This window comes from Dipteris shenzhenensis, chromosome 5, assembly GCF_047967505.1.
Source record: "Dipteris shenzhenensis isolate YYH24624 ecotype China chromosome 5, Dip_SZ_1.0, whole genome shotgun sequence".
Lineage (NCBI taxonomy): Eukaryota > Viridiplantae > Streptophyta > Polypodiopsida > Gleicheniales > Dipteridaceae > Dipteris > Dipteris shenzhenensis.
The window spans coordinates 29,074,630-29,089,521 of record NC_141600.1 but is presented as its reverse complement, the minus strand read 5'-3'; the positions used below and the strand labels follow the sequence as shown (position 1 = coordinate 29,089,521).

General features: G+C 41.9%; 1 protein-coding gene across 3 annotated transcripts; it reads right to left on the bottom strand.

Annotated features, from left to right (window-relative positions):
• Positions 1 to 11,258: 11,258 nt before the first annotated feature.
• On the bottom strand, positions 11,259 to 14,014 carry LOC147901836 (uncharacterized). Of its 3 annotated transcripts, none has more exons than XM_087375172.1 (2): positions 12,600 to 14,014; positions 11,259 to 12,069 (listed from the first exon to the last, which is right to left on the bottom strand). In XM_087375172.1, exons 1-2 carry the CDS (start codon positions 13,963 to 13,965, stop codon positions 12,032 to 12,034), a joined length of 1,404 nt encoding a protein of 467 aa, XP_087231298.1. In that variant the 5' UTR covers positions 13,966 to 14,014; the 3' UTR covers positions 11,259 to 12,031. The 3 variants fall into 3 exon arrangements, with proteins under 3 accessions (XP_087231298.1, XP_087231299.1, XP_087231297.1); XM_087375173.1 differs by having other exon boundaries at positions 11,259 to 13,374; positions 13,505 to 13,623; XM_087375171.1 differs by having other exon boundaries at positions 11,259 to 14,014.
• Positions 14,015 to 14,892: the final 878 nt, after the last annotated feature.

The following is a 14,892-nucleotide window of genomic DNA, read 5'->3' as shown; positions in this document are numbered from 1 at the left end:
TTAAGGGTTGAGGAAGTAAGGGTTTAGGGGGAGCATAGGAGTGGGAGAGGAAGAAGATGTAAGAGCATGTGGGGAAAGGAGAGAGAGAAGAGGGAGGGAGGAGGAGGGAGGAGGAGGAGGAGGAGGAGGGGAGGGGGGGGAGGGGGAGGAGGAGAGGGAGAGGATGGGTTGCAAGATTGGAGGAGAGGGGAGGAGGAGTTGCAAGGTTAGGACATGCTTTTGGACGTGGAGTGCAAGGAAGCATGGACACTTGAGACAGTTACTTGGAATACCAAAGTAGAACTCAACACAATGCCCCAAAGAGTGTGGGCTTTGTTCCATTATGGGGTATTTATACAAGTTGGAGAGCTTCTCTCTCTTTGTATATGTAGGAATTGTAAGACATTCTCTCTCTACATGTAGAACTTGCATATAGAAGTTGCATGTAGGAGTTGCATGTAGAACTCACATGTTGCATGTAGGAGTTGCATGTAGAACTCGCATGTTGGATGTGATGTTTGGTGGGGGTCTTGTTGCTGAGGCTGCAGACTCTTTTGCCAATTCATCTTGAGTTTTGGCATAGCTTCTTGTCCTACTTGTGAATTCATTGCATGCTTTGAGAGTATGAAATGAAAGTGTGTGATACTATTATTGATGCAATCTATTATGTGCCTATGCAAAATCGTGTGAGTGCACGTGTTCTATTGATTAGGTAGGGACTAACTATTTGCTTATTTGTGGGATTTCATAGGACGCAATCATCCCTAAGTGGAAATTGATTAGGTTTGCCTCCTGACTTGACCCGAGACATGTGATCGGCAATGTAGTGTTGGGCACCTTTGCGGACCACTATTTTGAAGTTGAATTATTGAAACAAGAGGAGCCATCTGGTACACAGACGGTTCACAAGATAAAGCAATGCTTGACGGTCGATGTAGAAGACAAAATCATTTACCAGTAGATAGTGTTGAAATCTCTTAACACTATACACCATTCCTAGGGCTTCTCTTTCTGTGGTGGTATAGTTGATCTCTGCATCATTGAGTTGTCAACTGGCGAAGTAGAATGGGTAGTCTTTCGTATGTTTACCAGGTTGACAAAGCACACTCCCAATTGCATACTTGGATCCATTAGTATGAACATGAAAATTAATATCCCAATTGGAAGATATAAGGATGGGTGTTGTGATTAGGCGCCACTTTAAAAGCTCAAAGGCTTGGTCGCACTCTTCTGTCCATAAGAATTCCAGTAATAATATGTAAAGTGGTTTAGCTATCATGGCATACCGCAATATAAATCTTCTTTAATAGCCGGCATGTCCCATAAAGACCTGTAAACCTTTGGAATTTGTAGGAGAAGGCCAATTCCATGATGATTTTGGTTTTGTCCATGTCAGTTGCAATTTCATGTTGAGAAACGATGTGTCCCAAAACAACTCCGTGGATGACCATGAACTGGCATTTTGTTGGATTTAGGGAGATGCCATACTCCCTGCATTTGATTAGTACTGCTTCAAGACATTTGAAGTGGTCTTTTTTGTTCAAGTGGATGCATAAATCACCAAGAACACTTGTAAAAACTTATTCAGAAATGACTTGAAAGCTGTGAACATGACTCACTACAATGTGGTTGGGGCATTACAAAGGCCGAATGGCATGATTCTATAGGCAAAAATACCCCATTTTGTAGCTTTTATGACCACATTTTGACTTCAAAAAGGTCTCCATAAGAGTAGACATAAAACATGCAATATCCTTCTTGCCACACATCATCGATGGCAAAAATAATTGTATATAGGCAGCCGAAATGGATTGAGAAATACGAAGTCACGTGACCAAGTATATAATTTCTAATATTCCAATTTCTTTTTAAGCTTTTCAAGTATCCAATCCGTTTTCTGGCGGCAAGTCATCATACATCCAAAGAGATATCCAAAATTTGAGTGGGCAAAACAATTTCCCCTAGCCATAAAAGATGATGCCAATCTTTAACGTGCAATGGCAGCAACTTAGACTTTTGGAAATTGACCTGTAGGTGAGCAACCAAACCATATAGAGACAAAGCACTCATGAGTTGTAAGTATTCTTTTGAATATTTTTAGGAGTGAAAAAGGAATCATCATCATAAGCTTGCGCAATCATGGGTTTAGTTCCCATAATCTCTAAACCATGCAAAGCATGTGTATCCACAAGATGATCAATATAGCAAAGTATCGGATGCGTAGCAAGCATAGTGCACTAAGAGGACATCCCTAGCATATTAAACAATGGATAGTCCACTGATCAAAAACATCCCTGGATAATATGCAAGCAACTTTAGTATCGCAATAAAGCCAATATATAATATGCTGCATTTTTTCTACAAATCCCAAACAACACATGGTCTACGAGATAAACTCCCCTTGAACAGTATCAAAAGCTTTAGCAATATCTATTTGTAACAAAAGTACATCTTGTTGTGTGTATTTGGCATATTCTATCCCAACATAAGCATTGGCAATATTATATGTGTTATGTCTACGAGGGATGAGACCATATTGAGCAAGATGTACCCCATCATCCAGATACCCTTTGATCCAATCAACCACCATTTTAGCAATCATCTTATAAACAACTAGAATAAGAGTAATAGGCCTCCGATCAACAAATGATTGACACAAGTATTTCTTCAAAAGTAGTTTGACCAATCCTATGTTCCAAGCATTTGGCATTTGTTGATTTTACCAAGCAATATCAATCATGTAGAGAAAAACATACTTGAGGACATCCAAATATGCAAGAAAGAACTCCACAATTAGACCATCCCAACTCGGGGACTTCCATTTACCACAAGATGTAATTTCATTAGAGAATTCTCTTTTTGTGAAGAGTGTCTCTAGATCTAGAGCCTGTGCTGAAGAAATAATAGGATAAACATGACACAAGCTCCTATCTTGTAGCCAAAACTTCTTGAGAAGGAGACGATGAAAGGCCAAAATATCTAGAGAAGTGAGCTACACAATCTTGATCAAGAATCACTTTTGGTCATGATTATGGTCTAGCCTACGACCACAAAAGATCTATTTCTTTTAGATGGTGGCTCATGGGGGCCTCCCCATAGGTCCTTGGCTAGAGTAGATGAGGGTCGATGGCAAATGCGCTCGATGTACGGAGGGGAATTCCACATTGCCTATGGAGCAGTTCTATGGCACAAAGTAATTGGATGGCAGCATTCCAAATTGTGGCCAGGACACAGCAGATGCAAAGAGACTTAATGTGGGGGGTGGTGGCATGGCTCTTAGAGGGACGTCACACTTTTGGTATTGATATGGTATCACCGGCATAAGGGATTCATGGTGACCAGGTCTTCTGGATGCAGTTCCTTGATGTCATGCCGCTATCCCACACTCGCTTGTAGCTACTTTCATAGGACAACGTGTGGGAGACAATGGCCACCATCATTGCTTAGAACATCTAGGTCTCCCATTGCAGTCAAGTGATGGGAGGGTAGCAGGTTCCACCGGGGGCTACACTGGTAGCCATTTAGCAGGACATCATATTCACTAGGTCTTCCAACTGCTGGAAGGACAACAGGTTCCACCAGGGGCTACATTGGTAGCCATTTAACATGACATCATATTCACTCTGTGCATTGGAGTGTGGTGGCTCAGGCTCACGAGGTACCGCTTAGCAACGAGAGCGTTTCTGCAAGGCCTGGCCTGTAGGCATATTCTATACCTTTTTGGCGGGAGATATCCATTGGATATATAGACCTTCATCCTGGTTGTTAGCCCCTATCCTGGATTGTCCCTAGGATATGAGCTGGGATTGTCCAACAGGTTGCTCTCAGATAGCCAGTTTTTCTCCTTGTATTTACCATCATCAGCACTATTTTTGGCAACAGCTGATTTGTATGGGGTTTTTTCAAGCATTAATAGAGTTTACTTTCTTTGCAAAAAAAAAAAAAGGCCTCTTTGTGAGTCAATTTTGTTGTTATGTGACCTAGAATTGTAGATTTTTGAATGTGCTCATATCAAACATTACTTCAAATGTTGATACATTCTCTCAAGTGAGTATTGTAGACACAAATCATTCATATGCCTTGCTACGTTCAAAGATATTTGGATCAACCTTGGGTCCTCAACCTTTTTATAGGCTCGCATATATGATACAATATGAACGAGCCTTAATTTGAACTAGAAAGATATACAATATATACTAGAGGGTCAAATTTTGTCCCTTACAGCACTCAAGTATGACACTCATGTGTTGTGAGTGATTATATTCTTAACAAATTAGTCAGTTCAAATTCTTGAATCATTTGAAATTTCACTAGATCAATGAATTCTCGATCATTTCCAATTAAGATCAAATTATCAACATACTAGAATCACTATAACAAGGTTGAAACCTTTTTTAAGAACATAAAACTTGGAATCATTGAAGAAAATGTTTTTTTTACTTTTACTTACTAAACTCCCAATTCTTAATTTCAAGCATGTACTGGTGTTTTCAATTTGTAGACATAATTCTCTTTCCCTTGACCAAGAAAATCTTTAGGTTGTTCAACATAAATTTCTTCTTCAAGTGTGCCATATAAGAAAGTTGATTTTACATCCATTTGAAATGTTTTCCATTTACAATGTCTTATTAAAGAGAAATTAGTGTAAATCTAATTCATTTTTACAATTGGAATAAAAGTTCCAAAGGCTCCTGTGCATATCCTTTTGCTCTACTAAGCAAGTTTAATATTTATTAATTGAACCATATGCATTGTATTTGACTAAATAAATACATGTATATCCAATACCACTTTTGTTTGGAGGAGAAACAAGATCCCATGTATGATGCTTTGCATAATTGCTGGGTTCAGTAATAGAAGAAGATATCATGCAGAATTTTGCTCTTATCTATGTAGTCCTTTGTTTTGGAGTATGATTATTGTACACCTTGTGGATACAAGTTTTCTCCATAAAATGATCTCTCAAGTTACAAATTTCCTCCATTCTAATCTTGTAAGTACGTACATGTGGAGTGATGTTGTGTTCTCTTACTCCATGTAGCCTTAAGTAAACATCGTCTTATTTCTATATTGAATTTTTGTTTCATCTACACCAATGATTGATATTACAATATATGCACTTTTATTAAAGACATGCAAAGAACACAATAGCTTCCAACACACTTCTTGCAAAATAAAGATGACAATCTCTTCTTTTTTGACTTGGGGCATTGAAAGTGCCTTATATGTCATGAGAAGACTAGGTTGTTGGTTGAATGCCATTTTTCTTCGACCAAATCCTTTGATAAGAAAAGGGAGAAAATCTCCAAATCTCATGGACCCATACAATAATCGTCATATCACATGGATGGGACTATAATAGAAATAAAATTCACATCATTATAGTCATCCTAAAGCAAGTGTTTTACGATGGGTTTAAGGTCGGATCAGGCACTTTCTCCCCCATCTTAAACTATAGCATTTGAACCCTAGGCACTAGAAAGGGATCCCCTTTTTGGGGTTTGGGTAGGAGGAGTCATGCAATGTGTCATCCCCCATCTCTTAAGTACATTACAATGATGGTTGCCTTCTCTCCCACCTAATCCATCCTAATTATGTTGAATATTTGCACACAATGGGAATCTAGGAATAGGATATAAATACCATTTGGATAGCATGGAACAAGATATGACTATTCTTTTGAGTATTAGCACATGGTGGCATGGGAGTAGAATATATGTACCGTTTGGATAGCATGAGGCAAGATAAGGCTACCTTTTCCTATTTGTAACGTATAGCTTCTCATGTGCTTAGAGCCTAAATTCTTAAAAATGATGTCAATTGAGCTTAAACTACGGTGCTAAGTAGAACAAGACTACTCCTATTACCAAAACTATTGGCTCTGAAATTGAAAAAGGTTCAAGGAGATCTCCATGCCTACCATCATGGACCTATTACAAGAGGCAAGATAGCAAAGAAGAAATCCTATGTGAAGCTCGTTGTGGAGATTTAAGTCCTTAGACCCTTTAATATGGTAAACAAGGGGCCTTCACATGTTCATAGGAAGGCAATCCCTTCCCCTACATCATTACCACAAACAAGACCAAAAGTTGCCACAGACCCCTCAAGGTGGCCATGCCATGCATACTAAAGCCCATAGAAGCTATCATCCACCACACACACATCCCAACTAATTACCATCCACGTGTCCATGGTAGGTTCTTGTGGTCCCTCCCCTCCTTACTTTCATTACTACAAAGCATCCCAAAGCTACTCCAAGGGCATAGACCCTTCATGTTGATGCCACACCTGAACATTAAATCCCATAATGGCTATTGGCCACCACCCTCATTGCTCGCTGTTGCCACGCCTACTTATTGAAGGCCATTGCACACCCACTACCATGTGAGTCATTGCTAAGTTTAGAAACTCAATTTTGTTGTACAACAACCTCAAATCTACAAGACATAATTTTGGTTAGATAGGTTGGACCGTAACTTATTTGTACGGATGGGCCTAATTGCCCAACTTTCCTTGAGTGTCCTCTTTGTCCTAATTGTCGAATTGTCCTAACTTCTGCCCTAGTTGCCTAACTTCCCTATTTGCCCTAGTTGATGAATTGTCTTAATTTCCATAATTGCCCTAGTTGTCATAAATGTCCCATCTATTCTGCCTCCCTCTTACAAACATGAATTTATGCAACCACAAAGAGCACACAATTCAATAAAAGATATTCATCATTGACCTCTTGCCCTTGAGGTTCCCTCAGCCCCCTCTGTTAGTTCACCATGAAACCATTATCAGTTGATGACTAAATACATATGAATAAATGCTACATGTAGATGAGATTTTTTATACTTGATTTATCATTCATTGTTTAGTTCCTTTTGCAACTCCATTAAACTTGTGGGGCATATGAGTTTGTATATTTGGGAACTCATGGAGTAAATTCTCTTGCCAAAGGTTGGCATTTCTTTGAATTGTATTCACTGTTCTAGCAAAACAAATATAGAAATAGGTTGTTATGTTTGGTCCTAAAATCACTGACCCCAACTTGTGAATCCTCGATTTGAGAGGACAAGGGGCAGTAGATGATAGGGGGGCTAGGGAAGGATTCACAGCATCAAAGGGGCCTAAAAGGGGGCTCGTAGAGGGCATCAAACGCCCTTTATATAGGCATGAAGTTGGCTAGCCAGGGTTGGCTATATGGCCGACTTTAGGGCGGCTCATTGGGTTGCCAAAACAGGTTGATGCAGAAGCTAAATCAGCCCCTGCCAGTCAGTTATGAGGCCTTGCGCTAGGGCTACAAAAGGCCCTCCTTCCCCCCCCCTTTCCTCATTCACTCCAGCCACTGAAGTCTGCCAGAGATACGCTTATTGGAGTCCTTTGAGCAGGGTTTTGCCTCACCTTTGAGGAGAGTTTTGTGCTCACATTGAGCATGGTTCACCCACAGCTTGTGGATGAGTATACTCTCTCTCTCTCTCTCTCTCTCTCTCTCTCTCTCTCTCTCTCTCTCTCTCTCTCTCTATGTCTATCTAGATCTATATCTGTGAGTGTTTCATCAAGTGTTTATGAGTGTACTTGGAGCTGAAGGTCAAAGCGAGGTGTGAGAGGGTCCATCCTCCTATTTTCAACATGACGGTATCAAAGCAAAGTTTCCAACTCTAGAAGGAAGGAATTCCTCGGCAAGAAGGCGACTCCAATTCACACTTAGGATTGTTGGCTGAGTCATCCCCTGCCAGAGAGTTATGAGGCCCTAGGCCAGGGCTATAAAAAGGCCCTCCTACCGCCCCCATTCCTCATTCACTCCAGCCACTGAAGTCTACAAGAGATAGAGCCTATTGGAGTCCTTTGAGGAGAGTTTTGCCTCACCTTTGAGGAGAGTTTTGTGCTCACATTGAGCCTAGTTTACCACTGTTTGTGGATGAGTACACTCTCAGTTTCTCTCTCTCTATTGTTGTCTATCTAGATCTCTATCTGTGAGTGTTTCATCAAGTGTTTATGAGTGTACTTGAAACTAAAGGCCAAAGAGAGGTGAGAGACATTCTATCCTCCTATTTTCAACAGTTTTAGGCCTACCCGTGTGGGAGCCCTTGCAATTCGATAAATCTTGTGAGGGACCAAAGTTTGACTACTTGGGAATTCATTCAATCGATGCTCCATTCCTTGCCTTCAAAAGATACTATATTGCCAAAACCAAGGTAGAAACAGGTAGATGTGTTTGTGCCTATTAATGAGGATCAAATGAAAGCATTTTAGCTTGAGCCTTGCATGCTAGTTGGGAACAGTTGCTAGTGGCATGGGTATACATGCACATTTTACTTCACCCACTATTGAAGGTGTGCAGGCTCAATGCTCGGATGCACTATTCTATTGTATTGTAAAGGATGGCCCTAGTTCAAGCAAACTTGCCAAGATATTAGGTAGCCAATAGATTGGTCAACATGTTGGCTAGATTGGGCAAACGGGTAGCTCATACCTCCACAAGCAACCCTTTGAGCAAAGGAACACTCTTATAAGAATGAGATGGATTTGAGATCATTATGCTAATGGAAATGATTGTAAGGTATTTTAAGACTAGAGCATGGAGTGGTTTCTTTTGAATGCATAAGTTTGATTATTGTGTGTATGACCAGGAAATTTCAGCAAATCCTACATGCCTTCAAGATGTGGCATCTATATGGAAGCAAAATCAAAACGCCACAACTCTCAAATACTTTCACACATCCCACTCACTTATTGTGTGTATGACCAGGAAATTTCAGTAAATCCTACATGCCTTCAAGATGTGGCATCTATATAGAAGCAAAATCAGAACGCCACAACTCTCAAATACTTTCACACATCCCAACTTGTCAACTAATAAAAATATGTGGTTGGCCTCAATCCAATCCTATATCTTGATGTTGAAGATTGACAAGCAAAGAAATTGTAATTATAAACGGTTTGTCTAGAATGTGGAATTGCACACAATCTTTCGTTTCCATCATCTACTAGGATTGGATACAGAGAGTACATGCAAAATTTGAGGAAGCATTTTCCATGTTTCCAGATTTGTGGAACTTATCATGCCAAAATCATCCTGAATTTACATTGCCTGCTTGCCTATTTGTGATTGTAGGACATAGTTCACTTGGTTTTATGCACAATGTAACGTTGAGAGAGATGCATTCTTCTCCTTTGGCATGGCATATGTGTCTCACCATGTCTTAGTGGGTCGTAAAGACCTAAGACAATTGAGCAGGGTTTAGGCTTTGGCAAGATGAGTGTGTTTGCCATGCCAACAAAACAAAATGTACTGAATTATGTCGTGGTGGGTCATAAAGACCTAAGGCAGTTGAGCAGGGTTTAGGCTGAACATAATTGACCCCCAAAAGCTTGTAGCCTTCTGTTCTTGATGAGGACTGCACATATGAATCTAAATGATAAACACATTAAGTGTAGTCTCTCCAGAAGTCGCACATTTTGGCCAAGATAATACGACGTCCAGACATGTTGCAAGATCATGTTTATAACGTGTGCTTGCCATGCCAAAAAAACAGACAAGCTCCAGGCTGGGTCATTGCAACCATTTTCCTAGTAGCCATGGAGTTCATTACCCAGCTAACTTTTACAGCCAGGGGATGGGACATCATTTATGTATTGGTCGACTAACTTAATAAATGAGCCAATTCTTTCTCCATGAAGATACCATATTTAGCATCTTTGGTTGCCTGGCAGTGTGTAATTACCACAAGTTCACTCAGGTGACTGTCAGTGGCACCTTTTGGTAAATGTTATTTCCTGTTGTCCGCACTACACTCACTCCAAGAACAACGTACAATTTTGAGATAGAATGCTTAGTCTAAGATGAACAAATTAGTTTCAAAGGCTTTGGGGTAAATGGCTTGGACCATCGGATCCCACTATGGATTTGGTCAATGATGCATTACTTATTGGTTTTGTAGGCTCTCTCTCTCTCTCTCTCTCTCTCTCCCCCCCCTATTGTATCCCTCTTCTTCCTATAGCCGAGTTCAGTGGTCCCTCTCTAACGCTTATTTATGCTCAAGTGGTGTTTAATTTTAGAGTAGACCTCAAGCAGTAGCACTTTCCCAAAACGTTGGCTGTTCGAGGTTTGCCACCCCCACAAGCTGTGGTTCAAATATACTGTTTTAAGGGAAGAAAATCCAGTAATGCGCAGGCTACTGCTTTGCCTGTTAAGCCACGAGCAAGCATATGTAACAAACCGAACTGTTCTGAGATATAAGAGGAGGTGACAGGTAAGAGCACAATCTAAATGATAGTACAAGATTAACAGGCTTGAAACTCTGATGATGCACAATAATGTTTGGAATATATTAATTTTTAAACAAACTGCTTCGGGCTAGATGATATTTCTTTCCTTGGAATCAGGGGATCCCCAAAAATGTCAGATTTACAATACAGGATCGAGATTTAGTACAGAGAGATCTAATGGATGTTAGCAGCACAACTATTGGGATGATAACAGGAGGCAGCAAGCAGCTCCCTGCATTGGAAATGGAAAAAGGTTTGCCAAACAACTCTTATTAGACACTACAAGCATGCTGAAAATGAAGGAGACTAGCTAGAAAAGATGGAAATTAAAGGGACCTAACCCACCTTGGGAAAAAGTTAAATACAATATTTTTAAGTGACTGGTACTTGTTATCTAGTTCCAGATTCCAGACTATTAACTGTCACAATTCCCAGGACTTTAGAAGCTAGTGTCAATAAGATTTCTGCTAACAGACAGCAGATAAATATATCTAGATGAAACACGTCTAAATTTTCAGATGGAAACAGATAGTCACCACCAGCCTCATAGAACTCACTAACCCCCTATCATCCTAAAACACTCACAGATGCCAGAAGCAGAGCTATTATTGGAATTAGATTGGATGTCTGTGATGGCACTGTCCTAGATGTTCAGAGACTATTTCAGTCAACCGGAAATTCACTGACAGGCAACATTAGATGAATCCAGAAACATCCGAAGTTCAACATATGAAAGCAAACAAAGAGTGCAGTATTATAACTCACGATAATCACCCGGATGGTTAAGAAACGTAAAAGTATGACAGGCAGGGCACATGCCATACAAACAATTTCATGTAACACAGTTGTCTGCGTCCAGCCTGGTGCATTTACAGTTACGCAGAGGAGGGACACAGAGTCAGAGAACGTGATAGATAGTGCAGCTGTTGTGACAGAATTTGATATGAGTTGTAATTGATGAAAAGAGAATCTTGACTCTCTATTCCCTGACCAAGAAACCTGGCTGGAAAAGCTTTTCCCACAAAAAGAAGAGTCAATCGTACATCATGTTCAGATAAGACTGCATACATACAATTTTTAATAGAATCCTTTTAGAGGCCTTACTGCACCACTATACCTAGAGGCACATTGCTATCTCCCGCGTAGCATTAAGATTAGATAGGTAGATATGTGTCTCGCACCTTATTCAGGCCTTCAGATCCACAAGGCCCTGATACATGATATAATACATTTAAATGCACACTAATAATTTTGTTGCTACATTGATCCAACTTCTATGCTACCATTGTGTCTGTGTCACACCATGTCTTTCGGGAGTCGTGGAGCTCCACCAAGTAGTCACTCAACCTTCTTGCTGGGAGTTGAAACAATTCATGTAGGCTCAATTCAGCAATCCCATGTTCTTTTCCGACTTGTTGGAATGTGATGAGTAAGGCAAGTCGGAAAGTGATGCATCTAAGCAAGGCATGTTCCTCATCTTCCACTTCATTCAGTTGGCATACCCTCTGGTCTCTTGGGATCCCACTCCAACGACCCACTTCAATTTGAAGGTGGTGAGAACTGAACCGCAACTGAGCTATGATATGTGTTTTCGAATTGAGAAGTGCGCTTTCAGGTCCTGCTGTTCCTCATAAGCATGCATCTGGTTGATCTCCCTTTTGTAAAATGCCATTATTCGTTCTGCCCCTCACCAGAAAGGATCAACCACTCGTTGATGTACCAGGGCCTTCAATCCTCCATTTACTAGCCCACTTGAGAACTTCTGCATACCATCCACTTTCCTTGGTTCCCTCAAGTGCTAAAAACGGTAGCCTGGTATACTTGAGCTGCTGCACCCTTCGTAGGGTAGATGCACATTCATATCCCAAATCTTTTAAGTCAAAACAGATGAAACATGAATGGCTTACATATTCACTAACTGGCAGTTGAAGCTCAATACCTAGTTTAATGAACATAACATGAATCCTATGGAAATGCATATTATGCTTACAGTAAATGGTTCCCCCAAAGAATTTGAACCGATGCAGTTTTATTTTAAAATTTTATGATTCCTAATTTGAGTCACTATCATCAAGCTGGTTAGAATCTCTCAATCGCAGAGACAGTCAAAAGCTAAACAAGCATGCATCCACCGCTTGCTTACAAGCCATCACAATGTTAATCTAAATTAATAACTTAGAAAAACGGGACAATATCCGCAGCCTGCTCCATAAGCTGTAAACTAACTTCAGGCTTTTGCTTCCCATATACTCGAACGCATTCATCAAGTGCTAGTTTAACAAGAGTATGCACCAGTCCAAAATCCACTTGGTTTCTTTCAGCTACCACGGCTAAAAGTGCCGTGAAAGATAAAGTGCGGAGCATACCAGGCACGGTAGCCCTCATCGCCTCTACCACGTCCACTGCTGTGGAGTTTACAAAATCCGTTACTGGAGTAAACTGAGTCGAATAACCAGTGACAAGCCATTTTCCCAGAAAAGAAGAGGAATAGCCGCCCAGAATCCATTGCTTTTCTAGGTTTGTCAGACTTTCGATGGAGCTGAGTTTCTTTCTCACCGTCTCAAACACATCCGAAAGTTCCATGCATGCAGGGAACGAGTCTAATGATAACTGCTCTCTTGAAGAGATTACAGCATAGACTTCTTCCACGGCTTTGCTATGCAGAGAGTGAAAGCGTTCACTGACCTCTTCAAGGGGCTGTTCAACCGATCTCTCTGCAAGACATCTTTTGCACTCACAGCGAAACCCAAAACCCATCTCTTTGAGAGTCTCCTCCCGCTTCCTAAGAGGAGACATGACGTCCGTGTAAGCAATCGTAATCTCTTCTTTGGCTGGGATGTCACGAGATGCGTGTATAAACATGGCTTCTCCCACCACCACCCTACTAGCGTTTGGAGTGCAAGAATGATTAATGAAGGATGGAAGCAGCCAGAGCCCAGTTAAGTTCACCTTAGGGGATTCCAGCGGAGACGATGCTTCTCCCTCGAACGAGTTAACATTCATGATGTCAATGATGCGCATTTCGTCATATTGCAGATCTTCACCGGCTTCAATCTCTGCAGGGCAACTGCTGCGATCGAACATGCTAACCGAAGGCACTACCATGCTGGCCTGGGAGCTAGAACCTGCAAGGGAATAAAGCTGCCGCAGGGCGGCAGGGGATTCCTTAACAACAGCGACAAGTCTGGTGAAGAGCTGGATGCTATGGGGGTCATTGTAGGAAGCAGCAAAGGCGTTGCTGACGAGCAAGAGGTCACCAGAGTGGACGTACTGGGAGGCGAAGAGGCCACGGCCACGGCCATCGGGGGTGCGATCGATGAAGAGGGGGCCGATAAAGTCAGGGCAAGAGGGGGCGTCTTTGAGGTTAGCGCCGTGGAGGAGGAAATGAGCGAGGTCAGAGAGGGAAGCGGCAGGGTAAGGGATGGGGGAAGAGGAGGAGAAGCAACGGAAGAGTCTGCGAGAGGTTGTGCGACTGTGGGGGCAGAAGAGGCAAGCGAAGGAGCTACGGAAGGAGCTCAAAGTGGCCAAAGAGCTACTGAAGGTGCTGCGAGAGCTATGGAAGCTGTTCCAAGCTGCCATAGAGCTACTGAAGCTGATCCATGTTGCCATAGACAGAGTAGGAAGATCTGTTGTGAGTGGTGGTGGTGGTGGTGGTGCTGGTGCTGGTGTGGTGTTGGTGGCTATGTCTACTGCGGAGGAGAAGAAGAGGACTGAGCTCCCAAGCACCAGCATTCTGCCTCTCTCCCCTCACCAATTGTAGGGGTTTTAGCCGCACATGTTCTTTTTTTTTTCCCCCTTCCCCTTGGGTTTTAGGCTCACCCCTCCTCCTCCTCCTTCTCCTTCCCCTTTCCACGACCATCGCCCTCCTACACCTTCTCCGAGTTCATGCCTCGGACTCACCTCACGATTCTATCTTGGTCACCCTCTATGGGAGCGTCGTTGTTGGCACTTTCAATTTCAGTACAACGCGAAAAAAAAAAGAAGAAAGAGAGATGGATTGTTGTATAGAGGAATGCGCCACCAGACGCCTTTCCTCGGAGGAAAGTCTAGCGAGTGGCCAGACATCACAAGCCTCATTCCAAGGACTTTCGTCCGACCATGGTTCATTCCCCCACGTGAGCCTCATTCCAAGGACTTTCATCTGGCAATGGTTCATTCCCCCACGTGACAAGCCTTCACAAGGGTACCCCAAGATAAAATAGTTCTCTAAATGAACTAAGAGGCTAATTGTGGGCTGGTTAGTCATTGGCAGGAGAGATTCCCATTCCTAAATGCCAAGATCTGGAGGACTTTTACAATACCTTATTAGCATGTTGGTTAAGGCCTACTCCATCAGGGGCATTGGCTAATCTTTAGCAAAAGGCCATTTGAGTTGGAACAGTTCCCACCCAACAACAAGGTGTTAATTGATGTGGCAAAGGCCATTCCAATCTCGAAGGAGTGTTGGTCAATGTGGGGACTTGCCATTCGAGTTGGGACACATTCAACATAACAAAAGGATGCCATCCATCTCAAAGGGGCGTTCATGGATGTGGCAAAAGGCCATTCAAGTTGGGTCATGTCCGACAAAACATGAGTTCATCTAGCGTGTCCACCTTATCCAAGCACCGATCAAGATTCGTTGAACCGATTACAAGGTTTGACAGGCTACAACGACCA